The 17,500-nt window shown below is 45.0% G+C and overlaps 2 protein-coding genes across 8 annotated transcripts in view; both read right to left on the bottom strand.

Moving 5' to 3' along the window:
* The window catches only part of LOC118517003 (potassium voltage-gated channel subfamily H member 2-like), a 22,272-nt gene extending 6,947 nt beyond the window's left edge, over positions 1-15,325 (bottom strand). For 2 of the 7 annotated variants that reach the window (XM_036062838.1, XM_036062841.1), the window contains exons 1-11: positions 14,904-15,325; positions 14,664-14,817; positions 14,424-14,577; positions 14,222-14,327; positions 13,310-13,414; positions 10,019-10,182; positions 9,808-9,876; positions 6,785-8,005; positions 2,816-3,059; positions 2,540-2,721; positions 932-952 (exon numbers count right to left, since the gene is read on the bottom strand). In XM_036062838.1, coding sequence (XP_035918731.1) covers positions 932-952; positions 2,540-2,721; positions 2,816-3,059; positions 6,785-8,005; positions 9,808-9,876; positions 10,019-10,182; positions 13,310-13,414; positions 14,222-14,327; positions 14,424-14,577; positions 14,664-14,817; positions 14,904-15,108 — 2,625 coding nt within the window. In that variant the 5' untranslated portion in view covers positions 15,109-15,325. Of the gene's footprint in view, positions 1-931; positions 953-2,539; positions 2,722-2,815; positions 3,060-6,784; positions 8,006-9,807; positions 9,877-10,018; positions 10,183-10,511; positions 11,390-13,309; positions 13,415-14,221; positions 14,328-14,423; positions 14,578-14,663; positions 14,818-14,903 lie in introns of those variants that run through there. The other 5 variants (XM_036062840.1, XM_036062839.1, XM_036062842.1 and 2 more) reach the window with 5 other exon arrangements.
* Positions 15,326-15,448: 123 nt separating this feature from the next.
* Positions 15,449-17,353, bottom strand: LOC118517006 (mucolipin-3-like). Its single transcript, XM_036062847.1, is given in 4 exon segments — positions 15,449-16,135; positions 16,138-16,302; positions 16,305-16,337; positions 16,340-17,353. Coding segments are annotated over 4 exon segments (1,767 nt in total). The 5' UTR covers positions 17,310-17,353; the 3' UTR covers positions 15,449-15,536.
* Positions 17,354-17,500: the final 147 nt, after the last annotated feature.

Raw genomic sequence — 17,500 nt, 5'->3', positions numbered from 1 at the left:
ATTGGCATACATAATAATACTCAGTGTTTTGAGGTAAAATAATCAGTTACGATATAACTTATCTACATTCAAATACAATGATAACCAATAAATTAACTCTAAAACTCGAGGGAAAAACTCCGATTGTTATTTCAATTTCATTGATTTCGTTCAGCTAGGTGATGAATAAGAACTTACTAACATATATAACCTGTCTAATACTTACTAACATATATAATATCTAATTGTTGCTGTTCAAATAAATTTGTTCATGCTATCGAGAGAATAACCTAATATATAAAACACATACCGACATTCTACACATACAAGAACTGATGAAACGTTATTCAGGTCTAAATAAAAGTCGGGTCTAGCATTGTATTGCGGGACATACATAATTTGACATAGACGAGGAAAAGGTAATGTAAATGCAGAATTATTCGAACTGAATGGAAAAAAAACATGCGCTGGTAGGAACGTGTTATTTGCCTTTTTGGCTGCAACTTAACAAACAATAAAACAAAATTAGAAATACATCGGGCATTGGTTTAGTGCAGCCAAAGCAAATGATGATTTCTGTGCTATTTTGTTGCTTGTCTGCATGTTTGCCAAAGAAAGTCTAACGTGGAATATGAATTGTTGTAACCAAGCAATAATACATAGTGGTGCTTGATGAGAGTTGAAAAGTTTCCCCAAAACGTGAGGTAAATTTAGTTTAGTGTGCTTGTGTGGAAAGTTAAAAAAAACATATTAAATACAGTGGGTGGATAAGGGATTAAAGTCATAAAATAAAAACAGCAAGTAAAGGAACAACACTGGTAATGGTGGTGACCATTCCCTTTACAATATAAACGAAATTGGTTTGCTGCGCATAATTGTGTTGAATTAGGTAGGTTGTCGTTTGTCAGAAACAAAAGACATAGGTATACTTCCAAAATCTCGATTGCAATACCTCATCTTTGTCCAAGCCAAGCTGTAAAATACAAAAACTGGCGTCATTTAGTACAATAACAGTTATTGGGTTAGCTTAGTTAACTACGGTTTATGGTATAATGGATGAGAGGATGAAAGGTAGGTCATACGTTCCTATGTATACGTTTCCGTATAATCTAGCAATTAATGTTTCTGAATGTTTCAACATCTGGCTAACATGCGAATGTTGAAGTACAAATTTCACACAACAGGATTTGGTTTTTCTACATATTGTTTGATGAAATACCCACTGTATGGTTACACTTTGGTGTATCGTCGGACAACAGAGCGGAGCCAGTTTCCGCACAGAAAGGAATGGAACGAATGTAATTCTCTTGATCCTTTGTGAACAATGAGATAGTTAGAAACCACCACTTTTGGTGGTGTAATTACTAAAAAAAATATTTAAACTTTTTAATTCACGCATCAGCAATAAGTGAGCTTATATTTAAAAGCTTCTAACGATTGTTGACGTCAATTCGGATTTCCTTCTTTAACTTCTGCAATTTTTTCCAACCAAATAAAAACATAACCAGTGTCTTTGGTGAGGACGTCAATTACAGTTAGGTCAATGAAAATTATTTTAAAAATTTTCACAGATTTGTGTCATGATAGCAGCCTCATGCCAACACAGTATGCTATTTAAATAGGATACGAAAAGGAAAGCTGGAAGAAAATCAACAGTGTGTTTGGGAGAGCCATAAGAGTACCAAAGTCTGAATTGCGGACTATTTAGTTACCTAATATGAGTTATAAAAAGTGCTAAATAGAATAGAAAAGTAGAATAATTGCTTGACTGTTGCATCCTACCGCTTAATAGTGCCCGCTTAATGCTTAATCGCTAATCTCTAATCTTGAACAAGTTGCGTTAGTTAGCAGACGATAGACAAAACATAAGAAAGAGTTACATAAAGAAACAAGATACAACAGCACGGTTAAACACGAAATGAGACAAAAAAAAACGTATATCTGAGAATGGAATGATAACGAAAGAAGAACATTACGTGAGGGAAACAACATTAATGTACTTTCAAATGATCCTTTACTCGTGAGACACGGTGTGTTCATACGTTATGGGGAAATAGCATGATTGGGGATGGGATGGGGTTACTCAAATTAAACAGAAAAATCTCATAACATATAAACCAAAGAAACAAACAGAGGAAACTGTAACGCAAGCCATGGCTTGATGTATTTCACCTCAAAATAACTGTTTCCTAAGTTAGTAATGGTGCTTAAACAGCTTGATTCTGATTTTTCTGTAGTTTTCTTGGAAGAGTGTGGAAGACCTGTCAATTTTCAGAAAGTAGTAACGTTAATCCTTGAGGCTTTGACGACATTGGTATTCCAAAGTTGCCGCACTAGGCTAAGGTCCCATGTCTCTGCCTGGAAATCATTTTCCCAGCAACGTTTGCATTGCTTTTCGCTCTGCTCTTTTGCACCCAGGGCAATAGGGTTTTGTTGAGTGCTTGTACACATATGATACCATACCTTCTAATTACGTACGAAAGTGGATAGTGTAGAGGTAGAAACATTGAGCTTACAGTCTATTGTGCTACGGGAAGAAACTGGGCGCAAATAAAATTACCTCGTCCGTGTCGCTTCCCACCAGAAGCAGATCGAATGGTATGGCCGCTACCAGATCGATCAGAAACCATCCGCTCAAATAGTGAACGGCGATCCGACCCGGGTGGGACACTACCTCGTCCTGCCCGTTCACGAACGTAGTGCGAAAGTTAATCAGTATATCAACAACGAAGGTTACATCAACTGCGAATGAGGCGAGAAATCACGTGCGTTAAAAGAGGATCCGGACCGGTGTCCGGACGGCTAGTCCGGGAGTAGCGGTGCCATGCATGCTTACCTATTAAATCAATTATCACAATTGGATCATCCGCATATTTTCGATTCTTTCGCTGATTATAGTCCGGCTCGCTGAGCAGAAATGCGGCAACGTACGGTGTAAATATTGCTGTGTACATAACTAACAACAGGATTATCCAATCCCACACTGCTTTGAACGGTGAGTAGTGCAGTATTGTCCATTTGTGAACACGAGGACTCTGCAGTTTGTACTCCGGCAGGACGTCAGCGCCCAGCGATAGAACCTGTGCGGGCGCGCGCGCCATTCGAACCCCCGGACCGGGACCGGAAAGAGAGAAAAGAAGCGGGGAAGGAAGAAAAAACGCGTGTGCGAGGAACGATTAACAATGGGGCTTTTCACAATGTCAAGGTGTTCTACTACATTCTTCTTTCGGCATCATCCACAGTGCGTGATGTGTGGCCTGTTTGTTGGTTTGCTTAATGTTTGCTTCCTATGCAAATAGACTTGAAATCGATCGATTGACTAAGCCCTCGATCGCTGCTATGTATGCTTTATAGCCTCTATTGGCAACCAAATCGTACACACACTAATCCTGTGCTTTGTTTAGTCTCGGCGATGGCGCTGCCGAGAAGAGGAGACCGAGGAGTTTCGGTGAGCAGTGAAATTACATAAACATCATCAAACACGTGTCTATCAGTTGCAAAAAAAAAACGGGTTTAAGGCATTTTATAAGTGCAGCAAGCAGGTAGAAAGCGCTTCAACTTTTCGATCGACACCACGCCATGCTAAGGAGGTGGTCCATGCCCATGAAAAGTTGATGACGGCCTTCCGTATGCCATGCCATTCCATGCTGTTGCGTGCTTGTTGATAAGCAACGGGGTAGGAGAGCGAATCTAAAGCAAAACGGTAGCAGCAGCAGCAGCAGCGATAGTACTAGAAAATGGCCATGAGCAAAAAAAAAGTTTTTAACGGCGGGCATACATGTTGGCGCCTACACGAGGTGTAAGGTAGTTGGATGGCAGCAGGATTGGGAGCGCTTGGCGGAAAGGGTGGCGCAAATTTGCTACGACACGCTTTAGAATACGGCGGACGGCCCAGAGCCAAAAGGCCAGACAAAGCAAGGGGGGGAGGGGAGATATCGCGGAACAAGATCGTTTTAGAGTAGCAGCAGTATTAGTAGTAGTACTTTCGCTATATAATTACCTCTTTTCCCAGGTTAGCTTTGTCGCCACTGAGCCCATTGAGGTTCAAATTGGAGTGGGTGGATATATGGTTTTCAATTTTGATTTGATTTTTCTTCGAATCCGCACTGAGACGAACACTGGACCATTTTTCTTGCGCCTAGGGTTTTAGAGTGTCGTGCAATGGGAATAGATGATATAGCAATAAGGTCAATTAAGTAGCGTCAATGAGGGATGTTGAATGGGACAACTTTTTTCTGGTGTCCTGGGCCACCCCACCCAGTGCCCTGTGGTGGGACGGGTTAACACACAGACCTGCAAATTTTGCGGCACAGACTTGTTGCGGTGTTCATGGTTTAGTTTGGATTGGCGCACGAAGCTGCGGCAGGATTTGGTCTTGAACGCGGAGTCTAGGCTGGTCGCAGTCGAGGAGCTTGGTTTGGCTCCGATTTCGTTCGTCGTCACTATGAGTGGTATATTGGTCTGATCCTGGCTGTGTGCTCTGTTCATCTTCATGACACACGATGATAGCGATCGTTTGATTTTACTCTCCTCGGTGTAAACCTTATTCATATATGCTTTCTTGTGCGGCCGGTTTCGTGTAGGAACGGACAAACGCGCGCGCACACAAAAACACCGGTGTGCTGGTGGTGCGTAATCTCTTTGTTGTTTCGATTTTCCCCGAACCACAGCACTATATGTCATTCATACAACCCACCAGAAGAAGTATGGGGCCACTGACAGGCGACTGACCCTTCACACAAGGAGTGGGCTCTCGAGTGGGTGGATTGTAAAGTTATGGGTGGGACGTGTTTAGTGCTCAAAAAAGTGAGCAGAGATCACAAGGAAAATAGCATAGGACACACACGCACACACACACAAACTGCGACGGGAGACGGGAGATCGTCCTTTTTCCGTCGTCTATTCAGACTCGTAGTAGTAGTACCTGATGCATGTGCTCATGCTGCGAGAGAGCGAGAGTGCGATTCGTTCACACGCTGTTTTGAATGGTGTGGTGCGCTCTCCCATGCTCTCTCTGCATATCCTTCCAACACAGACGGACACTCACACTAGTACACACGAGCAGCGCATTTGCTCTAGTCTCGAGGCTCTAGGCTTGGAGCTAGTATTACAATATAAGCTTTCGTCTAGGATTCGTCTACAAATCGTGAAAAATTTCTCTGCGTGCGTTGGTGTGGAAGCTCGCTATCGGGAGAGCTCTCACGTGAGGGAGTGTGTGCCGTTTCTGTTCAGTTCCGCCCGCGACGGAAAAAGAAAAACGGAATCGTATAAATTGACGACTTGGTGGTCGGTCGATATAGAAATACGTGTGTACTTTCCCAACAGAGCACTTCACTTGAGGAGAAATCGAAGCAAATGAATGATTATTGATTTCTCAATTACACATGCGATTCGGTAGGATTATGAGCTTCATGCTGTTGTCGTCGTTTTTCGTTTTGTCAACGTCTTCGTCCTCGATGCCCCACTCGTGTCACGTATTTTGCTAAGGGATGCGCAATGATTTCTAATTGGACGGCACAGCACGGCGTTTCTTTCCCCGTACAATGGCGAACTGTAGTCACACTCGTATACGAAAACCTATCCACACTATACAGTCCACTGTATTTCGCTTGAGTTCTGTGAGTACAAAATACACTACTTTGCACGGGGTGTATAACTAAGCTAGCCAGGTAAAGTCACATTTCGCCGCAACTGTCTAGCACTACGGGACGGCACATTGTAAAATTCGCGTCCTCACGGTAACAAATCTCGCTCTCCACTAAAACTCATCACGAGCCTGGGAGAAACATCCCGTATTTGGGTTGCGCGTGATCCGCGCGGTTTTAGATGTGTGTGCAACAGCAACGACACATCGACACAGCGTGTATCCTTTCGGTGTGATGTGGCTCGCGCTCAGTCTCCGTAGCGCTAGGATATGCTTGCTCTCGCGGTAGCAGGCCGTCACGGACCTGTGCTGTGCACTCTTGTATGTAGTTGTTTACGCGTTGCACAATGAGGCCACACAACAACAACACACCTAGGGCTGGATGAATGAGAATGTATTGTGTACGAATAAAATGCGTTTTGTTATTCTCTATTTGGCACGTAGTACAACAGGAAAAAGAAACCGTAAAGGAAACAGGGAAATGCTCTCTTTGTACACGGTTCCTGTGGCGATGTATGCTTTGCCTGCACCAGCGAGGCACGTAAAGAGCATACACGTTCAAAATTATTCATCTTTCAATCGGCAAATGATCTCCAGAACAGGCGAACGTGAGCACTGTGTGCGATGGAAAAGAGGTAAATGAATTGAATGGCGGCTGTCAAAAGTAGCGAGCACGTCATGTGTCACCTGCCATGTTCGCGAGCAGATGGTGTGTATTAATCAAAGCAACCAGTTACGATACAGCTGGGGATTATTGGTCGTAAACATGATTATGCCACAACGGCAACTGAACGTTCGACCACTGACGTGCCATGAGAAAGCAGCAAGCAGTGTGTTTCAATATTTACGGACTTTCCGCCAGGGGATTAGAAGTGTGCCGTGGGACCTGCTGTGACTCGGAGAAATTCAATAATTGATCCTAATTCTAATTCCAGCACATTATCCGGCATAGAAAAGCTGGCAAGACGCCCTTCGCCGTATGCCGTGTGGCGTACAGCGAGACACTTAGGAACGTTTTGTACGAGTGGGTACAACGCATTTTTACACCCGGTAGTATTTAGTAAGCATAAACGAGATCTCACTGCCCTACTTCTAGACGTTTCTACTAGGGTACTTAAGGCATTTGGACGGTGAAAAGCGTTCATGCTAGAAAAAACTTACTGTTTCCACCGGTTCGGGAAGTATTTTTTCAAACTTGTGCCCGAGCAGAGACTCTTTCACACCCTCGGCAGCCGGTTCTGTGTCGAAGCTGTTGGTCTTGTGAGAAACCTTGCGCGACAGTGGCGAGAACTTGGAGCGCGATTTAACACTGTTGGCCTGCGAAAGCATTGATTTGTCCGACTTGTTGTCGAAGGACTTTTGCGCTTTGGTCGTGTAGCACAGCCGATCGGACAGGGCACTGTTGAGGCTCTTCATCGAAATCGGCACAATGTTGGGCGTTTCGATGATGTTCACTATCCGATTGTCCTCGTCCGGGGCGAGACATTGATTTTTGCGGTACACAGCTTTAACATTATCGCCACAGTGGTCGTCTTGTGCTCCTGTTGAGCCGCTCACTGGAAGTGGTAGTGTGTTCGGTGGGTTTTGGTGGTGGTGGTGGTGGTGGTGGTGGTGGTGGTGGTGGTGGTGGTTCGTCGGGTTACCGCTGTAACATCTGCACGTTTCTTGGTTACTCGGTTTTACGTGCACAGCCTGAGTAGCTTTACGTATGTTGGAAAGGATAGTCTCCGATAAGCTGTACAAGTTGTCCACCTGCTGTTGCTGCTGCTGGGGCTGGGGCTGGAGAGTTTTTCCCAGCGATTCTGTACCACCCGTCATCGGCACAGGAAAGCAAAGGCCCTTGGGCAGATTTGAACAGCTTTTGGTGGTGAAAGACTTCTGCGACAGCAGCCAACAGTCGTCCGGATGATCGAGCGTAGTGCCCGCCTTCAATCCTCCCTGTCCCTGTCTATTCATGGCGCCCATAATTCTTCGCGCGCCATTCAATAGGTTTAAGCTCGAGAGCATCGAGAGCGTGGACTTGTTAATGGGTGGCGTGAAGATACAGTTCCCCGAGGAATTGCGGCGCCTTCGGACGTGTTTGCGCTGCTCCATGTAGTCCTCTAGTTCGCGTTCGCCATTGCTGCCCGAGGACAGGTCATCGTAGCTGAGCGTTTCGCACTGCCTCAGCAAACTGTCCAGTTTGCGTATTTCGGACAGTTCCACGCACGAGTTGGCCCGCAAACTTGCCTCCGACATGGTGTTGCGAACATAATTTATCGTGCACTCGGTTGATGATGGCGCTTTTCTACACACACTTCGAGCATCGAGCGCCCTGTGCCGCAGCAGTCCACCCGTGCCACTCGTGAGGTTGTCCTTTTCAAAACGACAGCATGCAGCTCCCTGCAAATTCAATCGTAATTCGTAGTGAACATCAAAACGGGACAACTACTTTGACGGTTAATTGAGCTGGTCATCCTCTAAAGGGCAGCAGGAAGTCAACAGCGATTCGTGTAATTCACTCCACAATTATTCTTCACTAGAGGCGAATGCTGTACACCACCAACATATAATCACCACACATTTACCACACACACACACATATATATATATATACGACGAACAATCGCTACACCACCTGGAGGATCTACCAGCATAGGCTACAAATTCGCCATTAGTAGGCCACGCTACAAAATCATTACTAGCGGAGGGACCGTCGAGTGTGGGAATACGGAAATTATGATGTCCAAAGATACTGGCAGCCAGAAACTAGATACCGATAGGCAACAACATTATATAATTATGTTTTCCCGATACGAGTGCCTCGAACTAGCATGGCCACATGGGGGCCGTCGCGTACAAGGAAACCGAGTTTCTCTACTTTCACTCTGCTGCCTGCCGACCCAATCGCTGTACTCGCTCTCCACGGTACGGTAAAGGCTGGCGGGGAATTCCGACTGGCACGGTGCGACTACGACCGACCGACCGACCGACCGACCGACCGACTACCAAACGTTTCGAATGCTTAACTTCCACTGGCAGGCTGGCAGGCGCTGTCGGGAATAGGTCCTTTTTGCACTTGGACTTCAAGAGGGAGTCAAAGATATTTGTATCCTTTCCATCTACACACACCTCTACGCGTTGCCTAGTCGTGGGACGGGGGGGGGGGGGGGGGAGCTAGGGTTGACTGGCGCCCCGCTGTGGCACGTGGGTGTAGCGTGAGATACTATGATGGAATGGATTCGTTTCGAAGAATTCACGGCGATTATTCGTTCTCTCACTGCCGCGCTGCTCGCGAGATGCAGCAGCGTCTTCTCTACGCGACTGTGTGCCATAAAATCTCCTATCCATTAGGAATACACAAACACACATGCCCGCACGGGACTCACATACCAACAAAAGTGAAGCGAAAGGCGACGCGCAAAGGCGGGCGAAAGGGCAGGGCAGGGCAGGGCTGGGCTGGGCAGGACAGGAGTTAGTAGAAGGTGGTTCGAACAACACCTACAGCGACCTAGTGTGCGACCACGAAGCACGCAGACATGCAAAGCAACGACTACCTACCGTGGTGTTTGTTGTGTAGGGGTGCGTAGAGTGAAAAGGACATCCGGCTAGCGGATCCGGTGAATGTCGTCGCGTAGTAGACAGCACCGACCAGGCCAACAGGAGCGCCCCTAACAGGTGTGATGGATAGGCAAGCGTGTGTGGTTGAATCGGCACTACCAATCCTATGCTTTTCTAATATATCCGTCATCTTCCGTTTCTGAAGCGGCTAGCTTTCGAAGAGGTGCCGTTCTTCGCATTTGCATGTTGGAGAATATGGCTCTTGTGCTCCCGGAATCACTCCCGGGAGGAAACGGAACGAGTTCGGCTGCTTAATAACGATTTTACATAATCACACACACAAACAGACCAGGTCAATCAAGCGAAAGCCGTTCTCAAGGAGGAAGCACAGAATAAGCTTTGGAAGGCGAATTACGGCAAGTTCGGGAGCTGTTTTACACCCTAATAATGCGAATCAGCCCACTGCAAGACAATCATAATAAACCAAGCACAGAGAGATAGAGAGAAAGAGAGTGAGCGAGATAGAGTGTGTGTGTGTGTACATAAACATGCGCCAGAACCAGAAACACAGATGCTGTTTTTGTTCGAACATGTTGACACCAACAACAACTGCTACTGCTGCTGCTGATTGTGTGTCGTCTTACCTGTGCCACCTTCTCTCCCATGTTTATGGTCTGCCGTGTACCTTGGAAATATTTGCCAGAGCCATTGTCCTGTGTTTTATAAATAATTTGAGGAGTGAATGAAAAACATAGAAAGCGGGAACGTCCTCCGGCAGAACGCCAAATCATCCCCAGCCCAGTTTGGCAGCCCCGAAGTGTGCAGGAGGGTGGCTACTGCACACCACACACCTACCTTAGCTTTGAGCGAGTCTGAAGGCACATTTGATAGTGATGAACTGGTCCTCGCATCCTGAGCCGTCGTGGCCGCCTGCTTCACGGGGACAGCTTTGTACCGCTGCAGGTCGCTTTCTGATGAGACGTAAGGAAAGTACAATCTCGCATTATGATTTACCGGACCTAGAATTGGCGGGACACAGACCAGAGAAAAAGAGAAACGCACCCAGAAGAGGTTCGATTAGTGTTTGGGTTGGTTTGCATGTTGCTTTCGGTGGTGGTTAGAGCCCAGAAATGTTATTTCGAAGAAATATTTAATGAGTAGCTGTTTTGTACTATTACATCCATTTCTACACTACACCGCGGGTAATGCTTCTGCAGCTTCTAATAATGAACGAACGAACGAACGACAAGGCAATGCATAACCACCTAGCTACATGTAAGAAACAAACAATATTCTGCAATGAAATAATGGCCCAAATCTCTAATAAAAGCATTGCACATTCTCTCACATTCGGTAGAAGCATTCATTGGAGGCTTTTGCTGAGTGCGGGTTGGAAGTGGGTGCAGTTGAACTTTAAGTAACACAATGTCCACACATTACATCTCACATGGTTGTTGTTGCGATGAGCTGGTGTTACGATCACGTACGGAAAGTCCAGGAAAGGTATTTCTCTGTACACACTATTTGTAAGCGAGCGCGTTCTCGTCGACATAAGCAAAGCGACCAAAATTCAGATTTTACATTTGTACAGTTTTACAATGCTACAGAGTTTACATTACACTTTGTACAGCGTTTACATTCTAGAAACATTAAGCCATCATCATCGGGTTGGTAAAGCTCGAACTCGATCAAGTACGAAGAATGTATTTATTTGGAATTACTTTTCCTTCCTCTCGAACGATTACATGGATGTAGACAAATAATCTAGTAGATTAAAGCTCACGAAGAAGGAGGATGCTGGATAGTAATGCGACAGAGCAAACAGAAAACACAACACCGAGCATTGCACAATGGGCACCGTTGAACATTTGTGAGGATAATACATTATCTTTATAAAAAAATCTCACTGATAATGATAACTTATGATAATGCATGATGATCGATATTGCGCATAAAGATCATGTAATCATTTGTTCCCGCTGGTCGAGGTGGTAGAGGCACCCTCAGCGTCATGGAAGGAAAGCTGAACATGATCTGTACGCTATATTGACGATCGAGGTACAGGAAACGACCAAGGCCTTTTGTTGGTGTAAAGCCAAAGAAGACATTCCATCTGGATCGTCTCCCTGTGTGCAAGATAATTAAAGTCAAGGAAGCTAGTAATCGTAGCCTCAAGGTTGGAATGTGTTTTTTATCCTTTTTTGATTACTTGTTTTTATCGTTGGAAACTAGATTTATTCCTTATCAGATTAACAATGGAGACGCCCAGTCAGTTACGATGCGTATTCTTGTTAGACAGAAATCAGTTTGGAAGATGCGCAAAGTACCGCAAACTTGTTTTTATGGAAAATTTTAACAGGTCTACCCGATAGTATGAGCAAAATCTACTAAAAAATTCAATGACTTCCCAAAATTGATTTACCAACTTTTTTGCCGCCAAATGTGCCCACTGTGCATTGCAATAGTAGCTTACAATAATGCCATCTCGTAAGAAACCACACAAAGCAAAAACAGAAGAAACAGAAAGAAAAAAAGGAGAGAAAGAGAGAGATCGGGAGAGAGCGAGAGATAGCGAGAGATAGCGAAAGGGAGACACCTAAAGCACTGAAACAGGAGCATAGAAAAACGCGGGCGGGAAAAACAAACACAACAAATAGTAGTAGTAGTAGTAGTAGTAGTAGAAGGCGCTGTTGGGAAAATGGAAGGATTTTTTTTTTGTTTATACGGGGAAAAACACGTGTTGTTTTAGACAGGCAACAAACAAATATCGGTTGTGATGATATCAGAACTTATTGTTGGTTGTTGTTACTCACCTCAATAAGGGGGAGGATGGCGAATGTTTCGGCAACAATAAAAAAAGGTTGATTCTTGATTGAATATTTATACAGTTTTCAGCCAGCAAACTAAAATAATGAAAATTTTCAACAATAGCAAATATACCCCTTTCCATATGAAGCTTTTACAGAAAATAGTATGTGTGTTTTGTTTTGGTTTGTTTGGAAAAAGTTTTGCAGTTGGAAAATGGCAGAGCACTAGTAACGTAAAGTATAAAACAAAAAACGTTGCAAAGATTGCTGGTGGGTGATTCAATTTCAACACAATTCGGGTGATTATGTGTGTGTGTGGTGAGATTTTTAGACATTCTACATGAGCAGCAAAAGAGACATGCAGCTTCAGTTGGTTGGTTACAGTAAGCCGAAGGCATATTGTCGGGATGAAGAGTAACTTTACAACATATGGTGGATGCGCGTGGTTTGAAAATGGATGTAGTAAAGGTAGTATAGTAAAAGTGAGTAGTAAAACGAGTGGGTTCGTATTTATATTAGCTACAGAAACACGTGAACAATGCGTAAAGAAATGCACAATATTGTTAATCGGCAGCTGTAATGATAATATCTGATCTAATATGGCACAGGTATGGAAGGAAGGGATTGTTTAAAAAATAAAATGTACATAAAACCAGGGAAGTAGAGAGAAAAAGAGAGAGCGAGAGAGAGAGAGATAAAGAGAGGAATTATGGAAAGAAATAAACAGCGCGCAGCCCGTTATCGATTCTAATATTTGCTGGTGGTGCTGTACATCGCGACAGTGTTTGGAGAAAGAGAACGATTAGTAGTAGCAAAGACGTAAACGCTCATGTTTGCTTGGCTTAGCCCTAGAACGGACAACGATGTGGAGCAATTCAGTTTGCCAAAGATCGTGAGCGAGCTTGGCGATTACAATGTCGATTGCTTGGTCTGCTGTCTATATTATCTGGCGGTGGAACTGTCAACAAAGGTGCAATGACCTAAACAAGCATAAGCAGACAATTGTGTGGCCCGAGCGGCCACCCTGGCGCGCACTCCAACCCACTCTATGAAGAAGGAAGGGTGTACCCTAATGATAATGCCTACTACAAGCGACCCTCTGGTAAAGTAATACGCAGGAGCTTAGCCGAATATAGCTGCTGGAAAATGTGTAGTCTCTTCCGCGTTTTCTGCGTTTAAAATTGTTATCGAGCGTTTGTGTGTGTGTGTGTGTGTTGGAAGAGGGGTGCCAGAGCTTTAGAGAAATATGTTTAGCTGCTTGGTTTAGTTCTCTAATCGCTTGTTACCGAGGAAATGTTGAAAGTGTCGTGCGTCGTACGTAAGGAAATAGTAGCTTTACCTCTCATGAAATCATCTACCGTATGGGCACGCTTTTCTACGAATCCACGGCTTGTTTGGGAATGTGTGTTTTCGTAACAGCGAATTAGTTTCGCGCTTTCCACATCTATAAAGTAACCAGAACGTTATATGTTATATGAAAACCAACATCCGCAGATAAAATGGACACGTGTGCTGAAGTTGCTGTTGCTGTTGCAAGAGAGTACGTTGCAGTGTCCCGTATTGCCAAATTCCGCACACCTACTGGAATTGGCTCGTTAACGATAGCAAGCGTGTGTGACCGACAGTGTTGCAAACTCAGTATTTCAACCATAGGAGCAAAACACACAGCTTATTACATTGCATTGCATTTGGTACACATTCCGGGTGTGCATGAAACACAAGCATGGAATGGATTGCAGAAAAGCACACAGTCGATGTATACAAATGATAAAACAGAACCGAAATGCTCAAAACAAGCCCTTATTAACGAAAAATGAAAGAGACAAGAATTTCTACATATCATCGACGCCAAAGAGCGAGTATGCGTGTCGGAACAAACGTCTTAGGCTATATCGGATTTAGAAATACAATTAGCAAAAGAATGCTATGTCAAAAGAAAAGAAAATCGACAAAAAATTGCGCCTTATTTGTTTAAAACAATGATTACATTCAGCATAAGCAATATAGCTCAAGAGCAGCAGCTCGTACGAACTGATCGCTCTTCAATGACTTCAAGAGTTCATCAAACCATCCTCTTGGGGACTTAATAAATTAAAAGCCTGTCCTTCTGCGTAGTAAAGGATGAGTTTTTGAGAAAGGAGGAGTAAGGACCAGGATAAAGAAAGAGAGAAAGAAAGAAGGCGAAAAAAGAGGACGAAAAGAAACGAAACGGAACGGAACGCAATTCTTTGGTGGGAAAAGGCGCACTTACGTTTTAATTGCGCTTCAAAATCTAAGCTCTTCGTTTGCACAAACTCTGGTTTCGCGTTTCTCGAACTATGTTCCTTGCTTTCCACTCTCGCATTGTTCTGCGTGGTCTGCAAAAAAAAAGGGGTTTGTGAATATGATGCATTAGTTATTGGGTATTGTATAGAGAGAGTGTAAAGCACCCTCCCTAGACACGCTCTCCTTACGTCGGGTGCCGTGATTACAATCTCGCCTGGTCCGCTCAACGTGTCGATGTCGTGCGGAAGACAGTCCAGTTCCTTCGTTCTTGTCAGGGCAGGCGTGGACATCGGTGCCCAAATATTGGTTTCCACCTTGAGGACTGTATTCTTGTTGGTGGAGCTATTGAACAGATCGAAAAAAAAAGAAAAGAAAGCCCGTGTTTGAATCGACTCCAGCTGTCGTGTGAAGCATCGGTGATTACTTACGTCTCCATCGGGTGCTTGGGTGCAATGATTTCGTCTTCATCTTGCGTCGCATCGGAGGGAGGCGTTAGATATCCCGCCAGGCGAAGGCCTCGATCACGCAGCGCTATATGTCCAATTCTAAATGATTGTCGAAAACTAGCTCTCGCCTTATCAACTACAACAATAGAAATAAGGTACGATTGCGTTGGAGCAGTTGTTTAGATAGTGAGGAAACCCGATCGAGAAACGTTACGAACTTACATTTGCTAAGCTTCACCTGCTCGATAGGCTCCGGATTCGATGGATTGGATAAATCTTCAAAGTTTATAATGAACAAAGAGATATCGTCGACTTCCGAGCGGATCGGAGCAATCACTTCCGAGCAGAGAAATTTGGTTCCTAAACGCAAAACAGAGAATAGAGATAAGAATGTTGCAAGAGATGAATCGGTCAGTCGGCGCCCCATATGCTACCAGATGTGACAAACATAGATGCTTTTACTGCGCCGGTGTAATTAGGTTAACAGATGAAATGAAGAAAGTATAGATTTATTCTACCACTTAGTTACAGCAAAACATTCCAATCATTAAGTAGTTAGGACAAAAGTTCATTCACCAAGATAGAAGAACTATAAGAATGCAAACATACATGTTTGGAGTACATACAAACACGCATGCGGGTGTGTGAAGAACATGCTCTTAATAACCAAGAAAGGTCTCGTTTTTTTGTTACTTTTCCTCCTAATTTTCAGCTTCTCCCGTTTTTGCTTTATTCTACTTTCTTTCAATGGAGACGGTGGAAACATGTTGGCACTTTTTGGATTTGTAAAATTTATTCCAAAATTCATAACAAAATAATGAATATAACGATACTGAGAAGCAGAAGTGGAATTGGCTAATTGTTTACAAAGCTAGACGAGGAAGCATTTGGTAGTAACGATGTGTAACCGGTCGGGCCGGCGCTGCTGGTAGAGAAACAAAATATTCGCTTTACCACGTCCAGGAACGACATGCTTTCCATGTCAAACTCTTCGTGCTCTCGAAACACACCGCTCGAGAAGTCGTTGGGGCTGATGGGTCCCACAAACAGTCGGAGATCACTCTGGGGGAAACCATCCTTGTAATACTTCTTGATCGTGTCATACGCGTCCATAATGACGGAAATGAACAGAGACAGCACAACGTAAATGTACAGGCTGGTGAAGGAGTAGAGATAAATGCGGCAAAACCACCACAGCATCAGCGACTTCTCCGACATGATCGAGAAGGTGGCAAACATGTCGTCACCGTTGATGAGCGCGAACAGACACTCGGAGGTGGTGGACAGCGAGCGGAACTTGATGTGATACGGCCCAAGCACTAGCCAACCGCAAAAGGTGAATCCGGCGTAGATCAGCAGGGCACAGAGCAGAAATCGGCTAATTTTGGGTGCCGCTTTCTTCAGCGTCAGTATCACGACGTTGTACGTTTTGAAGAATCCCAGATAACGCAAACACCGAACCAGACGAGCGAATTGCCCACGCCAAGCAGCAGCGAACAAACGTTCCAATCGTCCGCGATGAAGTGCTTCCGTTCGATCTGCTCCTTCAGTGCCGATCCGATGATGAGCAATATATCGTTGAACACGATCATAATGTACCACATGTTGACAAACTCCATTTGCCTTCGCAACTCAGATCCTTTCCGTACGCGTGCTGAAGAAGTCGCACGTTGCCAGCCGTAGTATCTGTGCGCGGAAATGGCCCGTGCACACAGAGCGAACGAGACGAGACAAGATAACGATCACCAGAATGTTGAGCAAGCTGCGCAGTGCGTCATCGATCTGAGAGTTTTTGATAAACTCCACGTCGCCGTGGCATACCAGCCGCGTTGGTTCCGCTTCCAGCCGCAGCACCATTTGACCGTCGTGGTCCTGATTGTTGAACAGGATCAGTATGTCGAAGCGATAGCAGTCCGGAGCCGTTATCGGTCCGGCCGCCTTAAAGTTTACCGTTTTGATGGCAAACGTTAGTTCCGCCTTGACCAGCGCGGAGAAGTTGATGTGGATGTCTTTGTCGTGCAGATAGGCCTGGCTACCGTTGACCGTCACATTCTGATATAGGTCCACACACAGCGAGTCAATTTCCGGGTTGAAAACGTAGCTTTCGTTGAATCCAAAGATGGTACCGTCTTTGTATCGGTACAAGCACAGTCGCATGGGCGGCATCGTGTTGTCCTCGGTGGGGAAGGAGTACGGTCCGATCGCCTGGGGCAGATTCGCATATCCGGCTGCGGCATAGTCGATCGTTTTGAAGAACTCATCGATCATGTACACCGAAAGTGGGCCCGTCTCGGGCGGATAGTTGTTCACCTCCATCGTGATGTCCCAGCCGCGAAGGAACAGATGGGAGAAGGTGACCGTATTGTCCCACGTGTAGTTCACGTGTGTGTAGCGGGAATGTGCAAAGAGGCAGAGCTGCAGCGTCACGAGCACTATTTTGATAACTTGCACAACAAACTTGTACGGAAACCGTCGCTTTGCTTCCCATTTCTCGATGGGGTTCATGAAGAAAAACTGCAGCTTCCGCCGTAATCGTTCCTCCATCTCGTTCATGCGGGCGTCCTGCAGTACGGGCGACTCGACGATACCTTCCTCGTCGGTGGTGGGTTCCTTTGTTTCCACCGCCATATCGCTGTCGGTTCTAGTACGCTGGCTCGAAACGTATGGTCGTATGGGCTTCATCGTACCACGATTTGCACGTTTTGCACTCGGTTAATACCACTATCGTTGGATACATGCTTTCTCCTTGGTCAACGCTGTTCGAGATAGTGGATGATGAGAAACATACTAATTGCGCTATGTAGATTAAAGCGTAGATT

Source organism: Anopheles stephensi, unplaced genomic scaffold, assembly GCF_013141755.1.
Source record: "Anopheles stephensi strain Indian unplaced genomic scaffold, UCI_ANSTEP_V1.0 ucontig43, whole genome shotgun sequence".
Taxonomy (NCBI): Eukaryota; Metazoa; Arthropoda; class Insecta; order Diptera; family Culicidae; genus Anopheles; species Anopheles stephensi.
The sequence above is the reverse complement of the archived record's forward strand: the minus strand, read 5'-3'. Positions and strand labels throughout refer to the sequence as shown.